Below are 26,815 nucleotides of genomic sequence, written 5' to 3' on the forward strand. Positions count from 1 at the left end.
CGCACAGTCGTTCTCCCTCTACAGCAGATGGCGCTACACGACCCGAATTAAAACAAGACTGTATGGCACTTACACGTGAAGGAGAGACGAATTTCTTTTTTCCTGTCAGCTGTCCCTTTAGCGTAAGGAATGTGTTGTGAGATAATAAACAAAATTCAGTGAAAATTTCACTTTCAGTCTTTACACCATACTGGACTAACAATTGAGATTATGGTTGAGGCGTGCTGAGATTTGAGGCCATAAACTGGATACCGTGAAGGTTAGTTCATAAATTTGAGTGGCTAGCTTACCTGCTATCGTTAGCGAGTGTGTTTTGGATTTAACGTACAACTCGAGGCGGGCATGTTTTTAGTAAGACGACGAAATATGGCCTGCTTTTACTAATAAATATAAATCATAAAGAAATCAGAAGGAGTGGTCATAAGAAATTAACTGAAATTTGAGTGATTGATTATATGATAGGTTCATTGGAATTAATCAGTCGTATAATGAATCAATTAGAATCAGCCGAATCAGTCATAAAATAAGTTATTTGTAAGTAAATTCATCAATAATATGACAGAACACGAACGAACAGTTATATGCATCAGGCATATAATAAATTAGAATTACAATCCATCACATAATAAATTATTTGGAGTTTGATGAATAAGTCATACAACAGATTATTTGGAGTTTAGTGGAGAAATTATATGTAATACCAATTAATCCATTAAAATCGGAATAATTTATTTTCATGTACAATAAATGTATTGGAATCATGAATTGAATAGATTAGTTGGATCAATCATATAGCAAATATCAATTAGAACAAACAATCATACATGACGTGATTAGATGGATCAGTCATATAATAAATTAAAATAATCAATAATCTAATCTAAGTTAATTTGTAGTTAGATGCATCAGTCATATAGTAAATTAATTGGTAAAGATCATGTGCAGTTATTATATGTCCTTGATATTCTCTGACATGTGTAGATGTTCATCAGTGGCGTTTGTGTCTTCTGCAGTGGTTTTGGCTCTGGACGGGCTCATCATGTGTGCAGCAGTGAAGTATGGTTCCCGGGGCCCTGCTCTCATTCCCCGCATGAAGACTAAACACCGAATCTACTACATCACCCTCTTCTCTGTGGTCCTGCTGGGGTTGATCGCAACGGGGATGTTCCAGTTCTGGCCTCACTCTATTGAGTCCTCTGCAGAATGGAGTCTGGACCGCCGTAGTGTGCATGACGCTCCTTTGGTCAGGATACCTGTGAGCAGCCCTATTCCTGAGAGGGGTGACCTGAGCTGTCGGATGCACACTTGCTTTGATGTGTATCGCTGTGGATATAATCCCAAGAATAAAATCAAGGTGATGCGATTGAAGAATAAACGATTTGTATTAATGATTGATGCTTATTGGGTTCGATTTCATTCCTTGATCTATGAATCATATTTGTCCACAGGTGTACATCTATCCTCTTCAGAGATTTGTGGATGAGGTAGGGGTGCCCATCAGTAGCACTGGCCTCTCTCGTGAATACAACGACCTGCTGAGCGCCATCTCAGACAGTGATTTTTACACTGACGATGTGACTAGAGCGTGCCTGTTCATACCCTCCGTTGATGTGATGAATCAGAACTCTCTGCGGATTCGTGAAACAGCTCAGGCACTGGCCATGCTGCCCAGGTACATATCCTTCAATATCTGCAAATCAACCCACTTCTGCTGTAGAAGGACCTCTGTATTTTAATTAAAGTTGCACCTCTCTGTTGTTCTCTGTTATGGTGTCACCTCTGGTTCTCTTGTGAGCTATTATTTATATAACTCTTATATTTGATATTTTAGGTACTGTATTTTGAAGTCATAACTGACCATATCAAGCTATATATTCAGCATGTTTATGATACTTTTTTCAGGTGGGACAAAGGCATGAACCACCTGCTGTTTAACATGCTTCCCGGAGGACCCCCTGACTACAATACAGCTCTGGATGTGCCCAGAGACAGGTGAGATTTAGGAGTAATTAACAGGCACACAAAATTGTTAAACTTGATTGGAAGTCTGAATGTTCACAAATCATATTGACATTGTGTACTATATAATTCAGAAGATTGGGGTCAGTGAGAGTTTTTAAATTAGATACTTTAATTGGATATTAAAGTAATCAAAAGTGACTGTAAAGACTTTCACATTGTTACAAACATTAATAAGTATTATGACTTTTTTTATCACCGTTTCCACAAAAATATTAAGCAGCACAACTGTTTTCAACTTTGCTAATACGTGTATATTTTGAATAAGATGATAATAATTGTTTCTTGAGTACCAAATCTGCATATGAATGATTATGAATAAGAATGGCTTCTAAAAGTTCAGCTTTGCCATCACAGGAATAAACCACATTTTAAAATAAATGAAAACACAAAACATTTATTTAAAAAAAATGTTTTTATGTTTTTTTGGTCAAATAAATGCAGCCTTGAGAGACCTCTTTTTGGAACATTAAAAAAAAATCTTACCGACCCCAAACTTTTGAACCGGTAATGTTGTTCTCAAACAATCTCTATACTCTATCTTTATACTTGATTAGGTATTATGCATATTGTAAGGACTGTGTTAATCCTCATATGAATTTATTTTTAACTTTTCAATTCAGATCACAAACCGAACTATTTTGTATAACTGTTTCTCGTTCTGATATTTTGTTCTCATTCTGGTATGGTGCAACCTAGGAAAGATTTGTTCTCTCACATGTCATTATTCACATTATTGTCATTTCATTTTGTTTCAGAAGCAAGTGGTGTTGAATGTGTAGCTAATATGAAATTATTTCTTCATTAAAATCGGGCCTGAAAACACTGAACATGCCCAGATTTGATACCAAGACTAAAGTTCTTTACATCTACTTTTGTATTTGATGTTGATTGATTTTTATAATTGGCAGCCGTAATTGTTCAAATTAATCTCAGTTAAGTTCCAGTCTTTGACATAAATTCCAGAGGTCAAAAATTGTGCTGAAAACAATGGTTAACTTCTGATAGAGTTCAGATGTTATGTCTGCCAGTTGAGGGCAGTGTTGTCTCTATGATTGACCTAATGGAGCAGCATTGTCACCTGACTGAGAAGCAATAAATGCTCCCACATCCTCTCTTATATTTTTCTGTCTCAAGATAGTTGTTCACAGAAGTTTACAACATGGCACTATTTTACCTCTGTACTATTGAGAGTGGATTGATACATGGATGTCCACAATGACATTGAACCTCAGCACTATCAGGTTGATGCCTTGTTTAAGCAGTCCAAAAAATTTGGATTTAAGTATATTTTTGGTGTTTCAACAATTTTGATATTGAGAGAAATTGGAATGCTTGCAATATATAATTAAAATAGACAACTATCCCAACAAATCCATTCACACAGATCAGTGTTACAGAACTGTCCTTTTCAGATGTAAACCCAAACTGTCATCTTGACTTTTTAACAATTACATTTCCTAATATGTATTTGTATCTACATATGTATGATCATCCTAGTTTGTTCCTTAGATCAAGAGATCAAAGATGCAGTGAGAGTGATCATGAAAGAGAAGGACACGCTACCGCCTAGAGCAGGCAGACAAACATAATCTTCTGGTATTTACTGCAACATAGGCCATGTTTCTCAGCCTATTACTTGGCTGATCTTTTGCTTTGGGTGGAAAAGGTGAGTTTTATGTACTAGAAAGCTCTGAAATGATGAACACTTATTTGGAGCTGTTGAGAATTTCCTGGGCTCATCCAGCTGTGCTCCATTTGGCGTGCAGCCTCATCAGAACCAGCTGCCCGTATGTGCATATGTGTGGGGTGAGATAAAAAGACAGTGTATGTTGCGTGGCCATATTTGCAGCTCTCCCTATACTCTCTCTGTTCCCTCAAACCGAGCGGTGTTTGAAGTTTTATTGACTCATATAACTTGGACGCGAAGGCAAATCTGTTAAATGCTTCGGAGTGGCATGTTCGCACATTTGTTATGTAAAACCAGATTAGGGACGTGTTTTATCTTCAGCGCATTTGCAGATGCTCGCGGCGACAGAGTTGTCATCTTCATTGCGTTTGTTTCACAGAGCCCTGCTGGCTGGGGGAGGCTTCTCCACATGGACATACAGGCAGGGTTATGATGTCAGCATCCCCGTGTATAGCCCCTTATCTGCTGAGGTGGACCTTCCTGAAAGACAACCAGGGTGAGATCCTGCTCATTGACATTGATTAGCCGGATTAGATTCAATGATGGAAAATGGCATCAAATAATAAGTGCTTTCTACAGGCCTCGGCGGTACTTCATTCTATCATCTCAGACGTCCATCCATCGGGAATACCGTGTGGAACTGGAGAGGCTGAAGGAGGAGAATGGGGAGGCCCTGCTCCTCCTCGACAAATGCAGTAACCTCTCTCAGGGTTTGGCCTCAGTCAGAAAGCGCTGCTATAAAGGACAGGTCTACGACTACCCACAAATCTTACAGGTTGGTGTCTCTGAACATCCATTCATATTAAACATCATTCAATTCACTTAGAATTTTTACATAATAAATATACTACAGTATATATTTTAAATGGCACCAATTACATTGCATATATTATCAACTACTGGACTAACATCTGATTGAAATTTTTTATAATAAACAAATTATTAGTTTTTTTCCTTTTTATTATTATTTATTTTCCTGATGACTGAAACTCCATGAGTTTTGTCATAAATGATAGATTATCAGTGTAAATAAAGCCCATCCCGCCTTTGAGGGATAATGTTCCTAGATGCTTTAAAGGGTTTGTTCACCCAAAAATGAAAATTCGGTCATTAATTACTCACCCTCATGTCATTCCAAATAAGATCATCAGAACACAGATGAAGATCTTTTTGATGAAATCTGAGAGTCTTCTGTCTCTCCATTGACAGCCTACCCGACTACCACTTTCAAGCCCCAGAAAGGTAGTAAAGACATCATTAGAGTAATCCATGTTACTCCAGTGGTTTAACCTCAATTTTATAAATTGATGCGAGTGCTTTGTTTGAGCAAAAAAAATTAATTTACCACTTTATTTGCAAAAAATAATCTCTTTTTACTCAAAGCACTCACGTCACTTCATAAAATTGAGGTTAAACCACTGGAGTCACATGGATTACTTTAATAATGTCTTTACTACCTTCGTTGGGCTTGACAGTGGTAGTTGAGTAGGCTGTCAATGGAGAGACCGAAAGCTCTCAGACTTCATTAAATAAATCTTAATTTGTGTTCCGAAGATAAACGAAATTCTTAGGGGTTTGGAACGACATGAGGGTGAGTAATTAATGACAGTTTTTTGTGGGGTGAACGAACCCTTTAAAGGGTCATGAGAAATCTAATTTTTCTTGATCTTCAACTTGTAATGTCTTTGTGCCATTAAAGCATCCTGCAAGTTTCATGAAAACTACCTCCCCATTAAAGACACTTCCTCTAGAGCAAGACTTTGATGAAAAGTTATATATCATTGCACCATAAACCCCACCCACTGGCACAAAGTCATTTAATGGCTAACAACTGCTTTGTCGTGTTTAAACTGCTCATTTGCCCCTCTGGACTTGAAGCACACCCATGTCAGGAACAAGTGGATGGTATATTTTTAATGCCGTCTCTGAGCATGTTGTTGGATTATATGTTTGTTCAAAGCACCAAATTGCTATTTTGCATAATATATATATATATATATATATATATATATATATATATATACTTAAAATTTTACAAATACATTTTATTACCTCAAGGAATATATTAAAATAACAAAAAATGTTGTCATGACCCCTGTAAATCTTTAACCCATTCAGAAACTATCTTTACCACCGCAACACATTTCTCCATCAGTGTAAGCAATAGAAACAAATGCTGTTCCGGTCCACCACGCTCATCTCCCGTCCTGCCCTGTCTAGACAGGAAGTATGCTTATCATCTGGGCTGGGTGCTGCAGCACATCTGGGAGACGTTCCACAGTGAGGAGGAGGCCAAATCCCTGTGAGAGCCGTCACCCCCCTTTCAACACAAAGCCCCTGGACTCTGATCCTAGAACCTTTCATTACAACCCCTTAATTTACACCACACACCTAGATCACACTACTGTCTATGTTACAGCATCACTGAAGAGGTCTGGGGGTGTATCGTTATCAGAGGTAACTAATGTATCCCCCGTGTGTTCTGTAGGAGTCGTCGTTCTGTGTGGTTCTGCGTGGGGCCCGGCTCGGACAGGCCACTCTCAGTGACGTGCTGCAGGCCGGGTGTGTCCCTGTCATCATGGCTGATTCTTACATTTTGCCTTTCTCTGAAGTACTGGACTGGAAAAGGTAAATGCCAAAATTCCAGTGTTGTCAGCCAATTTCATCATGAATAAAGTTAATATGGTCAATTACCTGATTTGCTAATCACCTTATTGAATATCTAATGAAAAAAATCATATTAAACACTTAATTATAGCTTCTGAAAATCATGAGCTAACATTGAATATGTAATGCTTAAGAGATCAGAAGTTCATGAACATTCAGATATGGCAATATTACAAACACAAGCATATGCACAACAAACAAAAGACAAAGATAGCGGCATGTCCTTTGTTTGCTTTGTTTGTTGTGCGTGTGCTTGTCATATTTCAATATCTAATCTAGTTCTGGTTATGTGTTTTCATACACGGTAATATTCAGTTGGTCACATGAAAATCAAGCGCATGGAAAACAGTGGCTTTTGTGTTTGTGTACTTTGCAGGGCATCCGTTGTCATTCCAGAAGAAAAGTTGCCTGAGATGTACACTATTTTGAAGAGCATCCCTCACAGACAGGTGGAGGAGATGCAGAGACAGGTAAGAATGCTATTACAGCGTTGTAATTGCGGTCCGGATGTGAATTCATTTGTTGTGTTTGATGGGTAATTTTCAGTATTGAGTCAGTCCAAGGCCTTAAAGTTGAAGTGAAGACACTTTTTGTACAATTCACTCTTGTCTTTTACTGCGAAATTGAGCACAAGTACAAAATATACTTGGAGGGTTTTGTCAAAAACGGTCCAACAACGGTCCAATAACCCTTAACCGGCTGTGACAGTTGCTAAACAGTACCAAATGCTGTCAAAACTGATGGCAGAGTTCAATAACAGCTGAGCTGAGTCATTCTCAACTAAATGCAAGCAACCCTCTCAGGTTTAAAACAGGGTGAAGGCAAGGTTAAAGGAGTCACAACCTCTCTTATTCTCCACTACATTCTTTCTTCCTTTCAATGGAGTGCTAGCTCCACTATGAAAATAAATGTTAGACAGGTGGATTAATGCCAAAAACAATATTCCTTCAAGTGTGTGCTTCTGATTCTCTGAAGATGAAATTTCTCTCGCCGTATTAAATCATGATGAAAGCTAATTTTAAGTATTACTGATGTATCTTTATCCAAACAAATTGTTAACCGCACACTTTTGCTTTTAATTTTTTCCCTTCAGCTTTTTCAGCTGTACACTTGGCTAAACCACATGGAATACATGTTAAGAGATATTTTATTTAAAGAGATATTTTACTAAAGAGAAACCACTACAGAGTTGTTTCACTCTGTAGTAATTATATGTTGTCATGTAGAATACTATAAGTTAGCCATAATTGATAATAATTGCATCCTGCTTCCATTGGCTTCTTGAACAATCTCAAGTTCTTCATCTCGATGTTGAATATTTTGTGTGAGGAGAATGTTGTTGTTTAGTTCCACGGGTTTCTGGGTGGTGTTAAGACTTGATGTGCAGAAACACATCTTGTGCTGGAATTATGACATGGCACGAAGCCAGTGAGATATCAGCCCACACTTGAACACATCTTGATCCACTCCTTTCTCACTAACCTATACCACCTCTAGACAGCAGAGCGATTGTATGGCTGCCATTGTACAAAAGAACCGGATCTTTATATATACCTTACTTGGATTAAAAAAAAAAAATCCTTTGTTCTTGCTCTTGCCAGAAAACACCCCCCTTGAACTTTCAGTGTCGGACTGCATATAATGCAGAAGTTATGTAGACAGTTGTGTGGATTGGAATAAGTGTAGTGTAACTTCTCTGCATTTTGACCAATAGAGGGGGCAGCCATCTACAGTACTGTACTTCATGGTGTGATCTCCAAGTCTTCCAGCCTCCAGTTTGTGTGCATGTTTTACTGAGCGCTAATTACTTTTGCCTAATGGTTATTTTGTATAATTAGCACATTGAATGATGTTATTTGTTATATTGGCAGTGATTTAGGACAAAATAATGCACTAAACTACTCTGACAGTCTTTGCTGTGCGGCACCACTCCTGAATCTATAGCATGAAATTTACAGCGGGACCAGTTTAGTCAGATTCCCAGAACAAAGGACTCTGAGCTGGTTCTATTCAGTGAATCAAAAAAACCATGCACTGCAAACTGTGTAGTCCAACTGATTCTCCATAATGAATGACTCTTATGATATGAACCTATTCTTCCTAGTGAGTCAAAACAATGATGTGCAAGCTCTGTTATCCAACAGCTTCCAGAACTAATACTTTTTTTCCCTTCTTTTTGCTGAATCTCAACTTTCCAGTGCAATCAGTAAAGTCAAGACTATTCCTCAACTAGTGACTCATGAGCTGAACTTCTTTTTAAATCATGTATATGAACTGTTTTTGCGTTAAGGCTTGTGAGACATAAAGCATTACTGGCTGGTTGTTCATATGACATTGTGTAGTGAAAGATACTTTATGCCAGTAGTGTCTATATAAATAAATAAATTAAATGTTACATATTTTTTGTTTAATATAATTAATATAGGTAAGGCCTATTTTTGTATTGCTTTTATGCCACCTTTGAAAGTCAGTGAAAATTTTCACAAAAAGAAAATGTTCTTTTATTGAAATTACCTAATCATTTGGCAATAGAATTGCTTTTCTTTTTTTCTATATATTTTTTCCTTAAAAGCACTAAAGGAATCGTTTATGGAGTCATTGAGTCATTGAGATAAATTGGAACCGGAATCATTAAATCCTTTTTGATTCCAATCCGCAGTTATTATAGCAACAGTTATGTTTTATATAGAACAGTGTCCTATAAAAGCACAGAGGAAGGAATGTTTCTTGTATGTTCAAGAGTGTATTGTACGAAGGAACCTTAAGTGTGTGAGAAGAGCAGCCAATGTTTTCTCCTCTCATGAGAATCCGTCTCTTCCCTCCTCATAAAAATTCTTGCAAGCGTTCAAATGGGGCGGGTTCAGCACTTGGTGGGTGCGGTTTTCTCTCTGCCTTCTCCTGGACGGAAAGGAAACTTTCATCACGAGCTGATTTATGGGCGGCTGTGCTCCCCTTGGGATCAGAAAGTCTTTTTGAATCCTCTTCCCCTCTCCATAAAAAGAAAAGCTGTTTTTGTGTAGTTGTATTTTTTTAAGGTTTAAGGGCCAGGCCCTTGGGGGCCGGTGGAAGAGGGAGTGACAGCGCTCTTCTAATGTGCTGAACTGAGTTCTGGGTTGGGAAAATTACAACAAACACACCAACCAATGAAGTGATGAGCAACTAAAGACCCTCAGAAGCAAATAAATAATTAAATAAATATTTACTTAAGTGAGAGTAATGGCCAGAGTGTTCTCGGTTTTTAATGTTTCGCAAACCTGTTTCATCAATTTCTTTTAAAAGAAGGACCATTAGAGCGGTGACGTTGTTCAGTAATTGGCCCAGGTAAGTGTAGGAAAGCCATTATTCTTTTTTTTTCTCCCCCCCCAATATTCACCCTGGTCTCATTTGACTCTTTGTAGTTGGACCTAATCTGACACTGTTTGCGGTCAGGCCAGGTAATGAGGCTGCCCCCAGCCTGCACTTGGTTGGGCCTGTTAAAGAGAACAGGGTCAAACAGGACCAGGAAGGGTGGAGCTGGGTCACTGCGGCATGGCGCCTCCTAGCAGGAGATAGCACTGTTTTATGGGTAATTAACTCTTATGTGCTCCTCAGCCCTCTCTGCTGGAGCCTTGGGTTTGTTAATGGAGCGGCAGCGGTGGGTAAAGAGTGTGTGTTCTTGTATTGACAGATTATTTATAGATTTTTATTTCTATTTAAAGACCGGGGTTTTAAGTTGGGATTGAATTTATGCAAGCTGCCAGACTGGTAAAAGTATTTTGGCTATTTTATTTTCTAATGGTAATATGGAAATTATTTCTTATTTTAGTTAATATGTACAGTACTGTTCAAAAGTTTGGGGTCGGTAAGGTTTTTAAAAATGTTTTAAAGTCTCTTATCCTCAAGGCTGTATTTATTATTAAAAATACAGTAAAAACACTAATATTCTGAAATATTATTATAATTTAATATATATCTTTTCTATATTCATATATTTTAACAGTTTGTTTATTCCCGTGATGGCAAAGCTGATTTATCAGCATCATTACTCCAGTTTTTGGTGTAACATGATCCTTCAGAAATCATTCTAATATGCTGATTTGGTGCATAAGAAACATTTTGTTACCTTTCATCAAACGGTTTTTGGGGAATCCCTTATAAATTTCTTTTTATTTTAGGATTCTTTTACTAGAAAGTTAAAAAATAATTCTTTGACTTTTTAAATATATATTTTCGCCAATGTAAAATTCATTACTGTCACATTTAATCAATTTAATTAACCATTTCCTCGTGTACAAAAGAACTATCCTTTTTCTGTATCACATCGGCATTATAGCAGCATGGCAAATGTGATTACATTGCAGCATGTCCCTGTGCTGATGTGGAGTAAAATGAACTGACCTCTGCTCTTAAACTTTAGCTGCAGTCTCAGTGCCACTTGAGTGGAAAAGTTAAAAGACTGATAGTCTAAAGGGCTCATAACCACCTGGAATGGTCCCTGCAGTCATGTCACCAGTGTTTTAATGGGCTGTTTTGCCTTTGAAAGTGTGTAGGGGTCATAAAGGCATGAGCAGGATGTGGGAGTAAAGGGATGTCAGAGGCCTTATCTTATGCCTTTGGTTTGTATCTTTCACATGGTTTTTGTGTGTGTATATAATATGTGCGTATATATTTCTGTTTATCAGTTGGTCTGTGCTTTGCTGCTCTTCCCACAAATATTTGAATGCAATGCCATTTATTGTTTCCTAGGCCCGCTGGTTCTGGGACGCCTACTTCAGCTCCATGAAGGCTATTGGCATGACAACTCTCCAGATAATTAATGATCGCATCTACCCATATGCAGCTCGTACCTACGAAGAGTGGAACAATCCTCCTGTAGTTGTAAGTAACATTTTTGGTCTTTTTAAAAAAATTGCATATTATTCGCAATGGATTTTTAAATGTAAAATGAGTTTCTCCAAACAGGCAACATGCTATTTTGAGCTGTTTCTTGGTGAATAATCAGATTGAAGACTGTTCTAATTTAGTGTAATTTTTGTTTTATTTGTTCATTTATTTGTTTGTTTGTATGTATGTATGTATGTGTGTGTGTGTGTGTGTATGTATGTGTGTATATATTTATATATATATATTTTTTTATAATTAACTACCAGGTAAATGGCAGTACTATATTTTGTTGTAGATGTCAAGTAGTTAATTGAGATGTATTGTTTCATTTTAATATCTTGTCCTTCATGTTTTCATTTAACATATTTAGACTAAGTGTAAATAGGCCTTTACCACAAGCAAAGTGTTAAATCAGTTTCAAAGACGTTGTTTTTTTTTCTCCAGTCCTTGTGCTTTTATAGGCAACGATCCTTGTGGTCTGTAAAGGACATTCTATGTTTTTGCATAAAATTATCCATGTTCTTCTCTAAACCGAATTTAAAGCCTAAATTGTAGGTTAGATAAAGATACAATGTATGGATAAGTGAGAGTGTGCTTGCGAAAAAAAAGGAGTGGGCCTGTATTTTTCAGCTTCATGTAATTTCACATGGCTTCACTCTAGTAGTGGCAACAGACAACTTCTAAAGATAACATCAAGATTGCATATTGGTGTGAGCTTCAGATTAGTGTCGCATCACATGAAGGACACTTGTCTGTCTGTCAGTCAGTCCTCTATTGAGCATAATTGCCAGCTTGTAACTTGCGGTGTGCCGAAAAACAAACATCTCTCTGATTTTATGCACAGTCATAACTTAGAACAGAAATGAGAGAAGCGTGGAGTTCATTAGGGGTTTTGTTCATTGTTGTTGTTGTCGTTCTTCACTAGTTCTCGCAAGTTCTCATGGTCTCGCTACCATTCAGATCAGATGGAGGGATCCAGTCCCCCAGGAGGCTAATAGTCCTGTCTCTGTATTTTGACTGCTAGCATTACGGGAAATCTTAAATACTTTCTGAATGTTCAGTAAAACATTCTGAGCAAAATCGGAGCAGTACATAAATCGAGTGCATTTCTTGTTCTGCTTCCCTATATCCACCGGGACCTAATTGAAAGCACATTTCTTCAGCTCTGCCTTAGGAGACGTCATCAAGACAGGCAGCTTTTTCTGCCTGACTTCTGAGGGAACTCACATTCAGTCTCTGCTAACCAAAGAATGCTTTATGTTCAATCATACATTTATTATCTGTGAATAATTCTTAACATCAACCGTTTTTGGGATGCCAGGTTGAAATTTTTAATGCTGAAATAACTGGAAAGGTTAATATTGCTGAAAAAATAAGCTCGTATTTCATATGTGTGATTTGTAAATGTACATCTTATCATGTGCCCCAATGATATACATTTTTCATCCTATTTTTCCCTTGCTTTGAAAAGAGTACAGGCACTGTTTATCTGTTTGAGGGACAAAAACTAAAGAAACGTGACCGCTGCCTGTTCTCGACAATTCGAATATGCAGAAAGCCGCTGCCACTTAGAATGCAGCTCTTATTTTAGGCCAGTCTCTGTGATGTTAGCAATCGCTGCCCATCAGCTTCAATGAGAATCTGGAGGTAAATGTTCTGCACACTGAGCCTTTGCGATTGAACAGGCGTCCATGCTTTCATCTGGGTTCCATTTTCGACTAATCCCAAAGCTGTACTAGTATGATCCCAGCTGCAAGACTTGCCAATCCCCTTCGGCCCACATGAAACGGCCTACAATCTCTCACTGTCACTCGAGCCGCCTGTAACCTCCTCTTCACGTATGACAAAAAGAATACTGTTGCCCAATAACAAGCTCTTCATGAGTAATTGTACCTAAACCCACACTCTTGCGTATCCAAGATGATAATAGTGGCTTTGTCTTTAGGGGGTGAAATTGCTCTTCGTACCATGTATTTCGAAGTGTAAATGAAGAGATTCAAATGGGACTTTTGCCATGGAATTTCAGACTTTGGAGAGTCTAGTTGGCTTTGGTTTGAGCAAATCTGCATTTACAGAAACAAGCCAAAAGTTGAGAACCCGGTCATTTACGGCTTGTTCCAAATAGCAGGTGAACGCTGACTAACCGCAAGCAAATATTCTGGCATTGACTGTCGGAATAAAAAATTAGTCTTGTTTTCCTGCTTACTTTAACAAATCACAAAGACTTGACATACGCCAAACCGCTTTGGAGCCTGCCCAATTAGATCAGAGCGTTCTGACCGAGCTAATATGCACCACACCCCAGTGTTCTTCTTTATTCTTCTTACCACTTATATGTCATAGTGGTACTTTAATTATTTCCCCTCTGCTTTTGGTGTCCGTGTTAGGCACCTCAAAGAAATTTCCATTGGCATATAAAGTTTGTTTTTTATTAGCAGGATGGTTGACTGATGTTGTATGAAGGACGGCTGTGTCCATGGTGACAGACCGTGGCGGACGCTGCGAGGGAGCTGGTTAACCACCACTCTCTATTTGCGGGCACCTTCAGCAGCTGCTGTATGGGCGGGTGAAATGGGCCCACAGCCTTGCTGTAGGCTATCAGTCCCATAGAGTCTCTTCTTGTGGGTCGCATTTTGTGAGCCCTTTGAGTTTTATTTTTATTTTTTATCAAATTCACGTTTTGATTAAAGGAAGTGTTATTAGTACTGTTATGAGGAAAATTTAAGTAAACTTAAATGAAGGCCTCACTACAATAGTGAGAATTTTACATAGACGAATTTAAAGATTTAGGGGTTTTTTTTAGTTAGTTTTTTTGGTTCTTTCTCTCTTGGAAGAAATAAAAACCTAATTGGATTCTGGCCAAAAAGATGCAAATAATCTTCAAATGTTGAAGTCCAATGCTGAATTTTCCTTATGCATTGGTGAGTTTTTGAAAAATATAAATTGAATGAGTCTTCCTATTAAAAGTGAAGCTGTCATTTTTTGTTGTTGCTGGAGTTGCACCAAGCTTTTCGTTATTTGTTGCTTTGTTTTGTGTCTCTTCTCCACTGACAAAGTAGAAGAGACCATGAAACGGCAAAGAAAGTTTGTGTACTCTGTCTGTGTTCAGTCCTTATCCTTCAGGCCAATAAACAGCAGTCTTCGTGACCGCATCAGAGGCCCTTTAAGCACTCGCAATATTTACTTTACAGCGTCACTTGATCTGGGCTCCAGTCCGTGCATCTTTGGGAGTTTACAGGCTGTTTTAAAGCAGGCCAGGAAGATGAGCCAAGCCCCACACTGGCAGGAGACAGCCACTGACGCCGATAGCGTCCCAGCACCCCTGCTTCACCCCGGTCCTGCCAGGACTCATCTGCACCCCTGCTGCAGCAGAGTTCACTGGAGTGCAGTCATAAAATTCTACTCTCGACAAAATGGCTCAGGATAAATGGCAACATAAGAGAACCAAATTAGAATCGGAATTGTGCTCATTATTAGGTGTATCACTTTACATTAAAACTTGAGCTTGCGTTGGTGGTGGTCTAATGGATTAACAGCTGCTGTAAACAAGTTTTATACATACATAAACTGCTGAAGAAGCATACGGAATAAAGCAGGAATTGATATAAAATAAAAATATGAGACTGAATACAGTTACCACATTTAGATCTTATATCTAACTATTTTACAGCTCATGGCTTGGTATTTCCATAATTCAGAATGTAATAAATTGATGAGGTATTTTTGCATCTGAAAAACAATGTCTGTAATAGAGATCTCTCATTTGGAGCTGTGTAGATCTAGTTCATCAGTCATAAACAACTAATGTTGATGGTCTCTTGATAAGATTAAACGTGTTGAGGTTTTGTTGACTACACATAACGGTAATGACAATTGCTGTTATATAAATTGTTTGCACGTGTATTAAGTTCTGTTTCTATACTTATTTTGTAGGAAGGGAAATCTTAAGAGCGTTTTTGTTTTGACCAAGCTTCAGAGGATACCATATGTTTGCATTTTATTTCAAGAAGAACACCAGGAAGTTTAACATTCAAATCAAATTCAGATACATAACAGTTAACAGGAAAAGGATGGATGGATGCCATGGAATGACAAAGAGCCCGAGGCAAGGAAGTATTAATTTAGCTCTTAATATCTGACCAAAGTGTATTGGATCTTCACATTGTCATCTTTGGTCTCCGCCAGATTTCACTCAGGTCAGCTAAGGAAAACATGTCTCCTGAATCCATCCACTTTTTAAAATTTAGTCTACCAGAAGGAATGTAGCACCTATGCACACAAAGCCTTTAGTGGATTAAACTGCGATAGGAGTTTTACAGGACTGTCATGATAGAAATGCTTTATTGGGTAGCTTCAAGTCCTAGGTTATAGAGTAAAACTCTGGCTGAAAGACAGTGCTTAATCTTTTTATTTTTTGCCAAAGACTGAAGGAGAAGGTTTAGACGAATACTTTGGCACAATGAAAGGTCATGGCATGCTGCTCCAGCTGTTTGTTAACTCTACTCTTAACTTTGTTGGTTGTGCGCTCGACATTCCATGCCACTTTTAATCGCCTACCCACCACTGCTGGTTATTTGCATTCTCAGTAATCTTTAAATTTTATAGCCCATGCGTGTTTCCAAATAAAGCCATGTTTTGGCTGAGGCTGCTGATTATCTTACTGCACTTCAAGTCATTAAAAAAGTCATGGAAAGTGCTTGCATTTATTGTAAAGATAAGAAAACTGGTACATTGAAATGAGTTTCCCACTGATTTATTTATATTGGTTGTTTTTTCCCCCCCACAGAAATGGTCAAGTGTGAACAGCCCACTTTTCCTTCCTCTCATACCACCACGCTCTCCTGGGTTCACGGCTGTGGTGTTGACATATGATCGAATCGAAAGCCTCTTTAGGGTCATCACTGAGATCTCCAAGGTGCCAAGCTTGGCAAAACTGCTGGTGGTGTGGAACAACCAGAACAAGAGCCCCCCTGAAGGTTAGTGTCATGAAGGGGGTAAAATGTAATGTGATGTTAAATCACTGAAATGGAGACATATTTCAATCTCTGCTTTTATATTATAAAATAGAAATATTATTAGGGATCTTTTAGTTACTATTTGTAAATGTTTTAACTTATCCCTTTTTCTTTGTGTTATGTTTTGATGAGTTGTATGTGTGCAGTGATGTCTGTATGTTTGGATGTCCTCCAGCAGATTGTTGTACTCCTGCCAGGCTGTTGTAAATTAGACAAATAAAATAACAAACAATGTGATAGCCCATATTGGCAGAGATTAGATATTGCTTATGTCCCCTATTTTTACTACTTTTTGCCATTATGTAATACTCACTGAAGTTAATCTTTTAAACACTCATAACTTAAAATTGTTAAATGTAATCTTTAGCAAATATAAAAATGAATATCCCTTTTTCACACTGTATATAAAAATGTTTTGCTGACTAAATTCACTTTCAGCATTTAAAATGATTGATTTTAGTTTGTATCGTTGATAATTCTCTTAGACAATATAGAACATTAGCCTGGATGCCAGCCCGAACCCCGCCCACAAAATTTTTAGGTCGGGAAGTTCGGTCTGGACTCGATCCGTTGAGGAGCTATTATGCCCGAACAAAAATAGTTCGGACCAATCAAATTGTCAGGGCGGGCTTTATACGATGATGGACAGATGAGCAACGGTAACGTAACCATCCACGTCATCAAAGAGCGCTTGGGTTGAATTCGTTTAGGCAAGGCAAGGCAAGTTTATTTATATAGCACATTTCATACACAATGGTAATTCAAAGTGCTTTACATAGAAGAAATTAAAATAATCAAAAGAAATCAGAATAATTAAAACAGTTTAGAATAAAAGATAAAATACAGAAATCAGAATAATTAAAACATAAAATAAAATACAGTACAAACAGTCGGACGAACAGTGGCACAGTGCTCATTCAGTAAATGCACAGTTAAACAGATGTGTTTTGAGTCTGGATTTGAATGTGACTACTGTAGGAGCACATCTGATCTCTTCTGGAAGCTGGTTCCAGCTGCGGCTGGCATAGTAGCTAAAAGCAGACTCGCCGTGCTTAGAGTGAACCCTTGGTATTTCTAGCCGATGTGATCCTAATGATCTGAGTGTCTGTTGGGTTTATATTCACTGAGCATATCTGCAATGTATTGAGGTCCTAGGCCATTGAATGATTTATATACCAGTAATAATACTTTAAAATCAATCCTAAATGTAACTGGCAGCCAGTGTAAAGACCTGAGGACTGGTGTGATGTGTTCATATTTTCTGGTTCTGCTCAGAATCCTAGCAGCAGCGTTCTGTATGAGCTGCAACTGTCTTATGGTCTTTTTGGGAAGGCCAGTGAGAAGTCCATTACAATAATCCACCCTACTGGTTATGAAAGCATGCACAAGTTTTTCTAAGTCTTGACTGGAAACAAAGCATCTAATTCTTGCAATATTTTTCAGGTGATAATATGCTGATTTAGTTATTGCTTTGACATGACTACTGAAACTAAGGTCTGACTCCAGAGACACACCCAGATTCCTGACTTGATTTTTAGTTGTTTGACCCCTAGACTTTGTTTACAACAAAGAATGGCTGCCGCTGGAGAATTTGTGTAGATTCAGCCATCGCGTCTGTTATAGAAGATGTAGACAGCGCATTCATTTTAAAAGAGGAACAGAGAACCGCGATCAAGGCATTTGTCGATCGGAAAGAAGTTTTAGCGGTCCTTCCTACGGGATTCGGTCTAACCGATTGGCATTTTCCGGGTGCATTTTTTTCCTGGTTCGGATGAAACACGCCCCATAATCACAGCCCAATGGAGCAGTATCAGACTCACATTCTGACTAGAATCTGAGTATGACGACGTCAGGCTAATAGACCATAGAAACAGTACAGCATTTTAATATCATCTATCTATCTATCTATCTATCTATCTATTTATTTATTTATTTATTTATTTATTGGCCAAAGCATGAAGTCAATTATTGACATTAAAATTATTATTGATATCTGCCAGAACTTCAATATCAGTGCCATACACTGTCAGGCTAATAAAGCTTATTTTGTTATATTAATATTTTATTTATTTTAGTAATTATTTTATTTGAAAAGAGATAACTAAATCTACACTGCTGTACTGACAGCTTTAGTTATTAAAGAATGTGACACCAGTATGAAATGCTGCCGTGTGGCTCTCACAGAAGACATGAAACCCCTGATATGGAACAGATGAATGATAAGCTAGTGAGTTGCCAAATCGTGTTCCTCTTGAGGTTGGAGAATTGAAAGCATGATGGGCCTTGGTCTGGGGCCAAACCTCTCTGGATTATCTTCAAGATATGGAGTGAGAACCCGAGCGTTTGGTCCATCCACTAGCATATAGCGTTTGGTCCATCCACTGCACGTGAGAAGACAGCATAAATGTTGCTTTTCTCATCGACTGTCTACACGCTGTTGATGTCTATGAGTCCTCTTACTCCAGAGTAGACGAATTAAGTGTATTTTAATTAATTTTGATAAATGGCCTGTTTTCACCAGACGTCCACCCTTAAACTTTATTGTCAAACCGAAAGGATCGTTTCAATAACGGTCTTCCTTTTCTACAGCTGTGGTCAAATTTATGGCCCAATAGACATGTCAAAATAAGCTGATATTAGTAGTTATTTATTGTGGCTCTGCCTCTAATGATACTGCTTAACAAGGCGATTAGGTATGCGTTCATTTATGAAGTCCCTGGGAAAAAAAAGAGGAATGGGGAATTAAATATCTCTATACCTCTCTATAGATTTGAGTAATGCCTTTATGAAGGGAAATACTTTGAAGTAGACTAATGGTTCTGTGTTGCCTTTGATTAGAGGCGTCGGTGAACCCGGGCTCAAGCTTTGTGACCCATTAGAATTAATAAGGTCTGTTCACGGGTCAACCTGGGGCTCAGGACCTGATGAGGATGGATTTCCTCCACACCCTTTTCCATCGCTGATTATGTTTGTTTATTTCGAGCAGCCTTAGCTGCCCAAATCTTGACTGTTTGTCATTTTAATGAGGTGCTGGAGAACTCTGACAAAAGGATTGCGTCTAGCAAGTTTCTCAATTGGCTTAATACACTCGGAGGGGAGGAGAAATTTTATATGGTGGTGTCACAGGGGATATAATTTGCTGAAGCAAATTAAAGCAAATGTTCATACATAAAGTACAGCCCAAGTGAAATTTCAGTACTGGGCAAGGAAGTGATTATTGGCCATTAAAAAAAAGCTTTCGCACAAGTTGTTCAGTGTAGTTGAGATTGCTGGTTGTTCGGTGCAAATTTATGATGTGTGAACATTTAAGTTTGTGCATTGTGCTGCTCTGGATCACGCCGGTTTGGTTTAGTTTTTAAAATGTTACTTGTCTTTGTAGTCCATCTTGTCTGTGTTTGTCTTTGAAAACACTGTGCCAGGCTTGGATGTGGTGACAGTATCAGTTTACTTGCATGTGAAGATCTGGCTCTTCTTTCAGCCTTCGTCTGGGGCCAGGGAGGTTTTCCGGCAGTTTGGAAAATACTTTTTTCTTTTCTTTTTCCCCCTCTTTCATAGTTTGTTGTGTGATCTTGTGGAAGCACACTGTAGGCTGAAGTGCGTCATCCTAACGGAGATGAGCTCATTCCAGATCTCCGGAGATTTCGAGGGTCTATACCCTGGCTTTGGGGTACCAGTATAATTGCAGACTCTCCTAGTCTTAGGGTCTCTGTGTTTGAGTTCCAGTAGACTCTCTCTTCAGTTTTATTAGGTGACACTGTGTGCCATCTGTCTTCTGCGTGCTCTGAACTCCTCCCAAGCCCTTACACAACTGAAAATAAAGAGCGTTGTCTCTTCTGCCCTGAGAAGAATGTAAGTGTGGTCAGATTCATATGTGCTTTTACTCAGTGATGTGTTTAGATTTATCCACCCACGCTATTTTTTCCACAGTTGCTGCCATCGCTCATAGTTTTTCATCTTCTCTGAAACTGACAGTGTATTATGAATTTTATTATTATTAGCTCACTGTTTTCTTTTTCTCCTTCTCTCTGTAACAGAGACACTGTGGCCCAAAGTCGCAGTACCTCTTAAAGTGGTCCGCACCAAAGAAAACAAGCTCAGCAATCGCTTCTTCCCGTTCGATGAGATCGAGACGGAAGCTGTTCTGGCCATTGATGATGACATCATCATGTTGACCTCAGATGAGCTGCAGTTTGGATATGAGGTAGTGGAAGCACCAAATCCCTGTTTGCATACTTCTACTTGCTATTAAAGCATGTACTACACTGATGAAGGTTTAGTACATACTGGTAGCTTGAAGCAAGTCAGCACATCAGTATTGGGTGTTGAAGCTGCATCAAGTCACAAACCAGTACTGTCCTCTAACATATCACATGCAATATCCCTTAAAAGTTTGGGGCCAGTAAGATTATTATTATTTTTTTAGAAATTAATACAGCAAGGAATTATTATTCATTTTTCCAGCAAGGATGCATTAAATTGATTAAAATGGACAGTAAATACAACAAAAAATATCAATTTCAAATAAATCCTGCTCTTGAAAAAAGGTATCATGGTTTCCACAAAAATTGCATTCAGGGAGAAATAAATACATTTCGCCCTAGATGCTTAGAGTCTGTTTGGAGCATTTGATGTTTGCTTCAAAACTTGGTGCATTTTCCCTTTAGTTTGGTTTGTGTGTAGGAACAAAGCAAACCCATTCAGGTCTGAAAATGCCCTGAAATTGGGTAGACTGAAAGAAATGTTAGTGCTCTTGTGTTAAAGAAAACCATTCCTTCTAGCTTTATCATTCTCCTTACTATGACTTGGAAGATTATCACACCGGATGAACACCTTTTATTTTGATAGTTAAATTCTATTGAAGTAATTGCTTTTAAACCAAATTCACAGAATCTGGAGCAACTAAGAGTTAATTGACGTCTCCACATGCACGATGATGATCGAGCAGAACTGTGATCCCAGAACCTCTTTGGGTCACTCCTATTTAAAATTGAGTTTACATGCATCACAGGATTTTTTAACTATCCTCTGTTTCCTAAATCTGTGCTCGGCACCTCAAAAGCATTCCTTACAGTTGAAGTCTCTATTTTTTATAATTTAGCTTTTTATATGTGAAGGATGACAGGACAGGCATTCCCTATCCATGGCTACAGACTTGCCTTCAGCTCACCTGCAGGCATTTATACACTATTGAGCGAATGATGTGTAATTTATGGATAATTGTATGAAATGGAACACAGCTTTAGACATGGCTGCCTGGCTTAAACACTAGCTGCTTATGCCACTCGAGAATGACATTCAAGATTCTACATCATATCCTGTAGGCCTGCCTGTCATTTTTTCGGATTAATGAACCATTATACTTAAACTTCATTGATTTAACCTTTGAAATCCATGGTTTAGCATCCTTTGAAGCCAGTATTATCTAAAATGACGCTAATTGTTGAACAGTTTACTGATCTTTTATGGTCTTTGCATTTGTGAAGGTTTATATTATGTCTCAGATATACTGTGTCTGTGTTTAGGTATGGCGTGAGTTCCCAGATAGGCTGGTTGGATATCCCGGACGGCTCCACTTATGGGACCACGAGATGGGCAAGTGGAAATATGAATCTGAGTGGACCAATGAAGTGTCAATGGTCTTGACTGGAGCTGCGTTCTACCATAAGGTAAAACACAAAACCGTCATGGACTCAGTCACCTCCATCCAGGGTTGTGTTCTGCCAAAATAATTTTCTCAGTGTCTCCATCATCCCCCAGAGGTGTCCGTCAGAGATCAAGAAAGGTTATATCATTTGTAATTCAAAACTTCATTGATTTTCAGCTTCCTCTTCCACTAACCATTTGTTCACTCATCTCTACTGTGATCCCCCCCCCCCCTACCCCCATCAAAATGGCTGAGTGTTTCTTGTGTTGTCAAAAAACGTGTTGACATAAGTTTATTTTTCCTTTCCAGTACTTCAACTATCTCTACACGTATAAAATGCCTGGAGACATCAAGAACTGGGTGGATGCTCATATGAACTGTGAGGATATTGCCATGAATTTCCTTGTTGCCAACATTACTGGCAAAGCCCCAATAAAGGTAACAAAAACCTCAGAGTACGATATTGTTGACTGTGTTAATGCCGGTTTGTTTTAGTTCTGCAACAAAGTGACTTTATATGTCACAGATGTATAATGCTTTTTTGAAATAAGAGTACACAAAGTTTTGGTAATATGTTAAAACGCGTCACTAATGGAAACGAATCGCAAAAACCATAATCTTCACTGTATTTTCCTACATATACTCCCATTCAAAATTTAGGGATCGGTAGTATGTTTTTGAAAAGTCTCTTATGCGCAGTAGGGCTGCATTTATTTGATCAAAACACAGTAAAAACATTAATTTTGTGGAAAATTAAAAAGTTAAAACAAAGGGTTAGGGTTATTTAAAACTACAATCATCAGCCATTACTTCAGTCTTCAGGGTCACATGATACTTCAGAAATCATTCGAATATGCTGATTTAGTCCTCAAGAAACATTTCACATTGCCAATGTTGAGAAAAGTTTTTGGATGTGTAAAAAAAAAAAAAGTATGATCACTTAAAAATGAATGCGGGCATTCCCTAAAAGAATGCGGACATTCTGACAACGTGCTCTGTCTCTGATCAGCCTTAGCCCTTCTCCCCCAGTCTCTACAGTCTGTAGTCTACAGTGACTCTGTCCAGGTGCTGTTCGGCCTGTAAAGCCCTGGCCTTAACCTCTGTTATCTGGGTGTCACTGTCTGCCTCTCTCCTGCTCGCTCTGTTTTCCTTAACTCACTGGGGCACATTCATTCTGCAGTCAGTTACACCGTGAACCTTCTCCCCTCTCTCCTCCACATCCCCACATCACCCACACCTCCTAGTGCCCCAACCCCAGGCTCCCTCTGTGGAGAGTGTCAGTCAAGTGTGTATGTGTTGTTGGAGAAGGAATGGGGCAGAGGGGTCGTACATCATTCGTCTAATGAGCGCGGCAGATACGGTCGTTTAGCTAGGCCACGGGCACGGACGGCTCTCTCATTACATCTGACTTATATGACCTGTCATCAAGTCATCTCCTCCCACCCAGCTCCTAAACACACACACACACACACACACACACACACACACACACACACACACACACACACACACACACACACACACACACACACACACACTCTCTTTACGGAGGCCCATCATTGCAGCCCCAGCTCATTACAAAACAACCTTATCGACGTTGTGTCAGATTGTGTTGTTTTTTTAATATAAGGAGTGTGTCATGATTTCTCAACATTAAATTGGGAGCTATAGACTCATGTAGGTCAGATAATTTTGTTAATGAACTTTGGTGAATGAACCGATAAACCACTTTTTGTTTGTTTTATGCAGTATGTAAAATAGGAAAGTATCTGCTTTCTTATAATATAAAAGTCAACTTGTTCCTCTAAATATTCCAAACAATTTTCAGGCATTTTTTTGACAGATTTATTCAAACATACATTAGATAATTTAAGACATCAGTAACAATTTGAATAAAAATGTATTGCATTTATAATATAGTCTATTTAACATATTTACAATTTTAGCTTTATACTGTTCAAATGTTTTGTTTCTAGCTAACCAGCTTTCCTGAGATAAATGTTTCGTTGGTGCCTTGATTAGGCAATTACAGTACAACTTACTTGAAATATGTTCTCTCATGTATATTTAATCATTCCTTCGGATGGTTAAATATGTTTTTTCATGCTATAACTAGTGAAAAAGTGGAAGAGTTGATCTGGCATTTGATCTGTCGCACCACGTTAATGAGCATCAAAACGAAATTTATTATTTGGTTTTTAATAATAAAATTCCAAAAAGAGGCTCTTACAAAGATTGCTCACTGCCAGCTTCTGGCATCTAGCCCTTAAATAACTATTTTATTTGAGATAAATGACAAGCAGAATAAGAAGAATAAATACCTAATTATTTTAAAATAAATCCTGTGGTGGTTGAAATGTGTATATCATTTCATCTGTATTTTATAGCCTATTTATTTTAAATGGCATACCAGACTAACTCATAGTATTTATTGAAGAACCACCAAATGTCAATATTGTAGCACTTCCTTGACTGAAAAACATATATTTGGTCTGCCCAATTTTTAATGTCATGAGGCTATGATTTTTATCAGGACAAAAACTTTAACTTTTTATATATAATTTTTATTATATAGTTATGTACAATTTGTATTTCTTGTATTTGTGTTTCTTAAATGCTAAATCTGTATCTGCCACCAAATAGCCTGTGAAGCAGCTGTGGCAATAAACTGAAATACAACATGCACAAAAATAAACTCATTGTGACTTCCACAAAATGAGTGTTACAATTGTTTTTTTCTCTTTCTCTAGGTTACACCTCGAAAGAAATTCAAATGCCCGGAGTGCACAGCGATTGACGGGTTGTCCCTGGACCAGACGCACATGGTGGAGAGGTACAGTATAACCAGGGATTCCCTGTATTTGTGCCGAGGGGGCTCTGGCAGCATTCTTGGCATCTGAAACGCATTGTGGGTTTCACCAACAATTGGCTCATTGTAGCTCAGTACAGGACATACTTTCCTGTGCTCTGAGATCAAAACATTCAAATTCACTGGACCTTAAGAAAAACTTTCATTCTCAAAGAACTGTGACTTTCCTCTCTGTCAGAGGTTCACCACAAATCATTAATTCATTCCGAGTTTTCAATTTAAAAGTATGAACCAAGCGAAGCACGCATCAGAAAGGCTTGAATTGATTTTCCTTGAAAATCACAACCGTTTCCTCATCCGCTGAAGCAAAGTCTTGATGATTGGTTTCATACTTCCAAGCTGTGTTTGAGGAATTAAAGCAGGAGTCTGGTTGACTGTGAAGCAGGCTGCAAGAGAGTGTTTGACCTTGAAGTGAATACGGAGTGGTTGCAGCCAATCAAGGGCTCTGTTGACTGCTGAACCTTTCCAGGGGTCACACTTGTTTAGATTGATGAAGGATTTCCTGCCTCTGGTTATGCTTCTCTCTGATATGTGTCCTGGGAATGCTAGGCATTTTGAAAATATCTGATCCCCATTGTTTTATTTTGTGCATGTATCTCATGATTCAGATGACTCTAAAACACTACCATTTATTTTCTACCATGTATGTTTTTTTTCTCAACAGAGCCATTTTTGGAAGGTATTTTCTTTGATGTATTATCCAAGTTGCCCGTCTTACTCCACTCTTTCAGCCTCTTTCTTTTTCCTTTCCAGGTCTGAGTGCATAAACAAATTCGCCTCTGTGTTCGGCACCATGCCTCTGAAGGTTGTGGAGCACCGTGCCGATCCTGTACTCTATAAAGACGACTTCCCAGAAAAACTCAAAAGTTTCCCCAACATTGGTAGTCTGTGACACTACCGCAATGACTCTTTCCCATCACTTTTATCTATCAAACAGGCTATGGGCACTCCAGGATTTATCTTTCTTTTTCTGTATCTGACCTAATGACTTTTGAGGAGTGCCTTTCCAATGGTGGTGTGATGGGAGCTGATGCACTGTATAACTTATTACCATATTTTCATTCTTGAGGACAGTTGGTGGAACAGAACGACACATCAAAACGGTTGATGATTTCTGTGAGGTCGGGTCAGAGCTTGGGTCTGTCTGTCAATCACAAGCTGAAACCTTCCTTGTGGTTGACAGTATATCTGTGTGAGGAAAGTGAACACACAGAGGAGTATAACAGCTCCCTGCGAAACAGCATAGGATATATTAATGTAATTTTACATTTATAGTTTAACTTTTTCATAATATGCATCACGCTGAAAAAATTGTAGCATAACTTCAACTGAATATCTGGGGTGTTGGGATGGAGATATTAGTTTGTTCATGGAACATTGTTTTGCACAGTCACTGATAGTGATTTTATTACTACAGTTTGAGTAATATCAGTTTGACATTTTATTTTATATTCTGTTGCTGACTTTTTGAATGTTGCTGGATAAAAAAGTATTTTATGTAAATGTTCCCTATTTAGTTAAACTCTTATGTCTGCCTAATTAAAGCATATTTTGTGTATTAATAGATATCAAAAGACACTATTTGCAGAGTTGTATATAGTGTACAGCTGATAACAACATGGTTATATACCATGATATTGCAAAGAACTCATTCATTCATAATGTATTCTAGTCAGTTTCTTTTTGGTATCTTCATTTCTTCCTTTACATTTTTTGTTTGTTTTTTACATTATGATGTATTATATGTAATAAACAGTGTGAAAAAACAAATACTCAATGTATGGATGTGCATTTTGGCCATTTTGAATATGATAGTTCTTTTTGAACTGGTATGCATGCATCTTTGGCCTTTACATTGCATCATGACGACTTGACAAACCATCTCACCATTGTGATTTGCTGTAAAGTTAAGAATAGTTTGATTTAAAAAACTGTTATTAGACCATTCATTTGGTTTCAACAGTTGTGCTTCACCTTGCTGAAACAAGTTAGCATCCTTTTCTAACCTCAGAATTAAAAAAAATAGGCCAGATTTTGGCATGGTTGTG

General features: G+C 38.2%; 1 protein-coding gene across 1 annotated transcript; it reads left to right on the plus strand.

The window, feature by feature from the left end:
• The first annotated feature begins 78 nt into the window (after window positions 1-78).
• ext2 (exostosin glycosyltransferase 2) lies at window positions 79-26,537 on the plus strand. The gene is made up of 15 exons (XM_077228352.1): window positions 79-259; window positions 1,014-1,354; window positions 1,449-1,672; window positions 1,903-1,992; window positions 4,089-4,205; window positions 4,289-4,484; window positions 6,198-6,337; window positions 6,753-6,846; window positions 11,102-11,233; window positions 16,026-16,215; window positions 20,289-20,455; window positions 21,777-21,920; window positions 22,208-22,336; window positions 24,649-24,731; window positions 25,521-26,537. Exons 2-15 carry the CDS (start codon window positions 1,040-1,042, stop codon window positions 25,657-25,659), a joined length of 2,160 nt encoding a protein of 719 aa, XP_077084467.1. The 5' UTR covers window positions 79-259; window positions 1,014-1,039; the 3' UTR covers window positions 25,660-26,537.
• The last annotated feature ends 278 nt before the right edge of the window (window positions 26,538-26,815 follow it).

This window comes from Siphateles boraxobius, unplaced genomic scaffold (genome assembly GCF_051911475.1).
Source record: "Siphateles boraxobius isolate OS27281-9 unplaced genomic scaffold, OSU_SipBor_1 130, whole genome shotgun sequence".
NCBI lineage: Eukaryota > Metazoa > Chordata > Actinopteri > Cypriniformes > Leuciscidae > Siphateles > Siphateles boraxobius.

Coding starts and splice junctions, on each gene's coding strand:
- ext2 (XM_077228352.1), top strand. CDS start 1,040: ATGTGTGCAGCAGTGAAGTATGGTTCCCGGGGCCCTGCTCTCATTCCC. Junction 6,338..6,752: donor GAAGTACTGGACTGGAAAAG/GTAAATGCCAAA, acceptor TGTACTTTGCAG/GGCATCCGTTGTCATTCCAG. Junction 11,234..16,025: donor GGAACAATCCTCCTGTAGTT/GTAAGTAACATT, acceptor TCCCCCCCACAG/AAATGGTCAAGTGTGAACAG.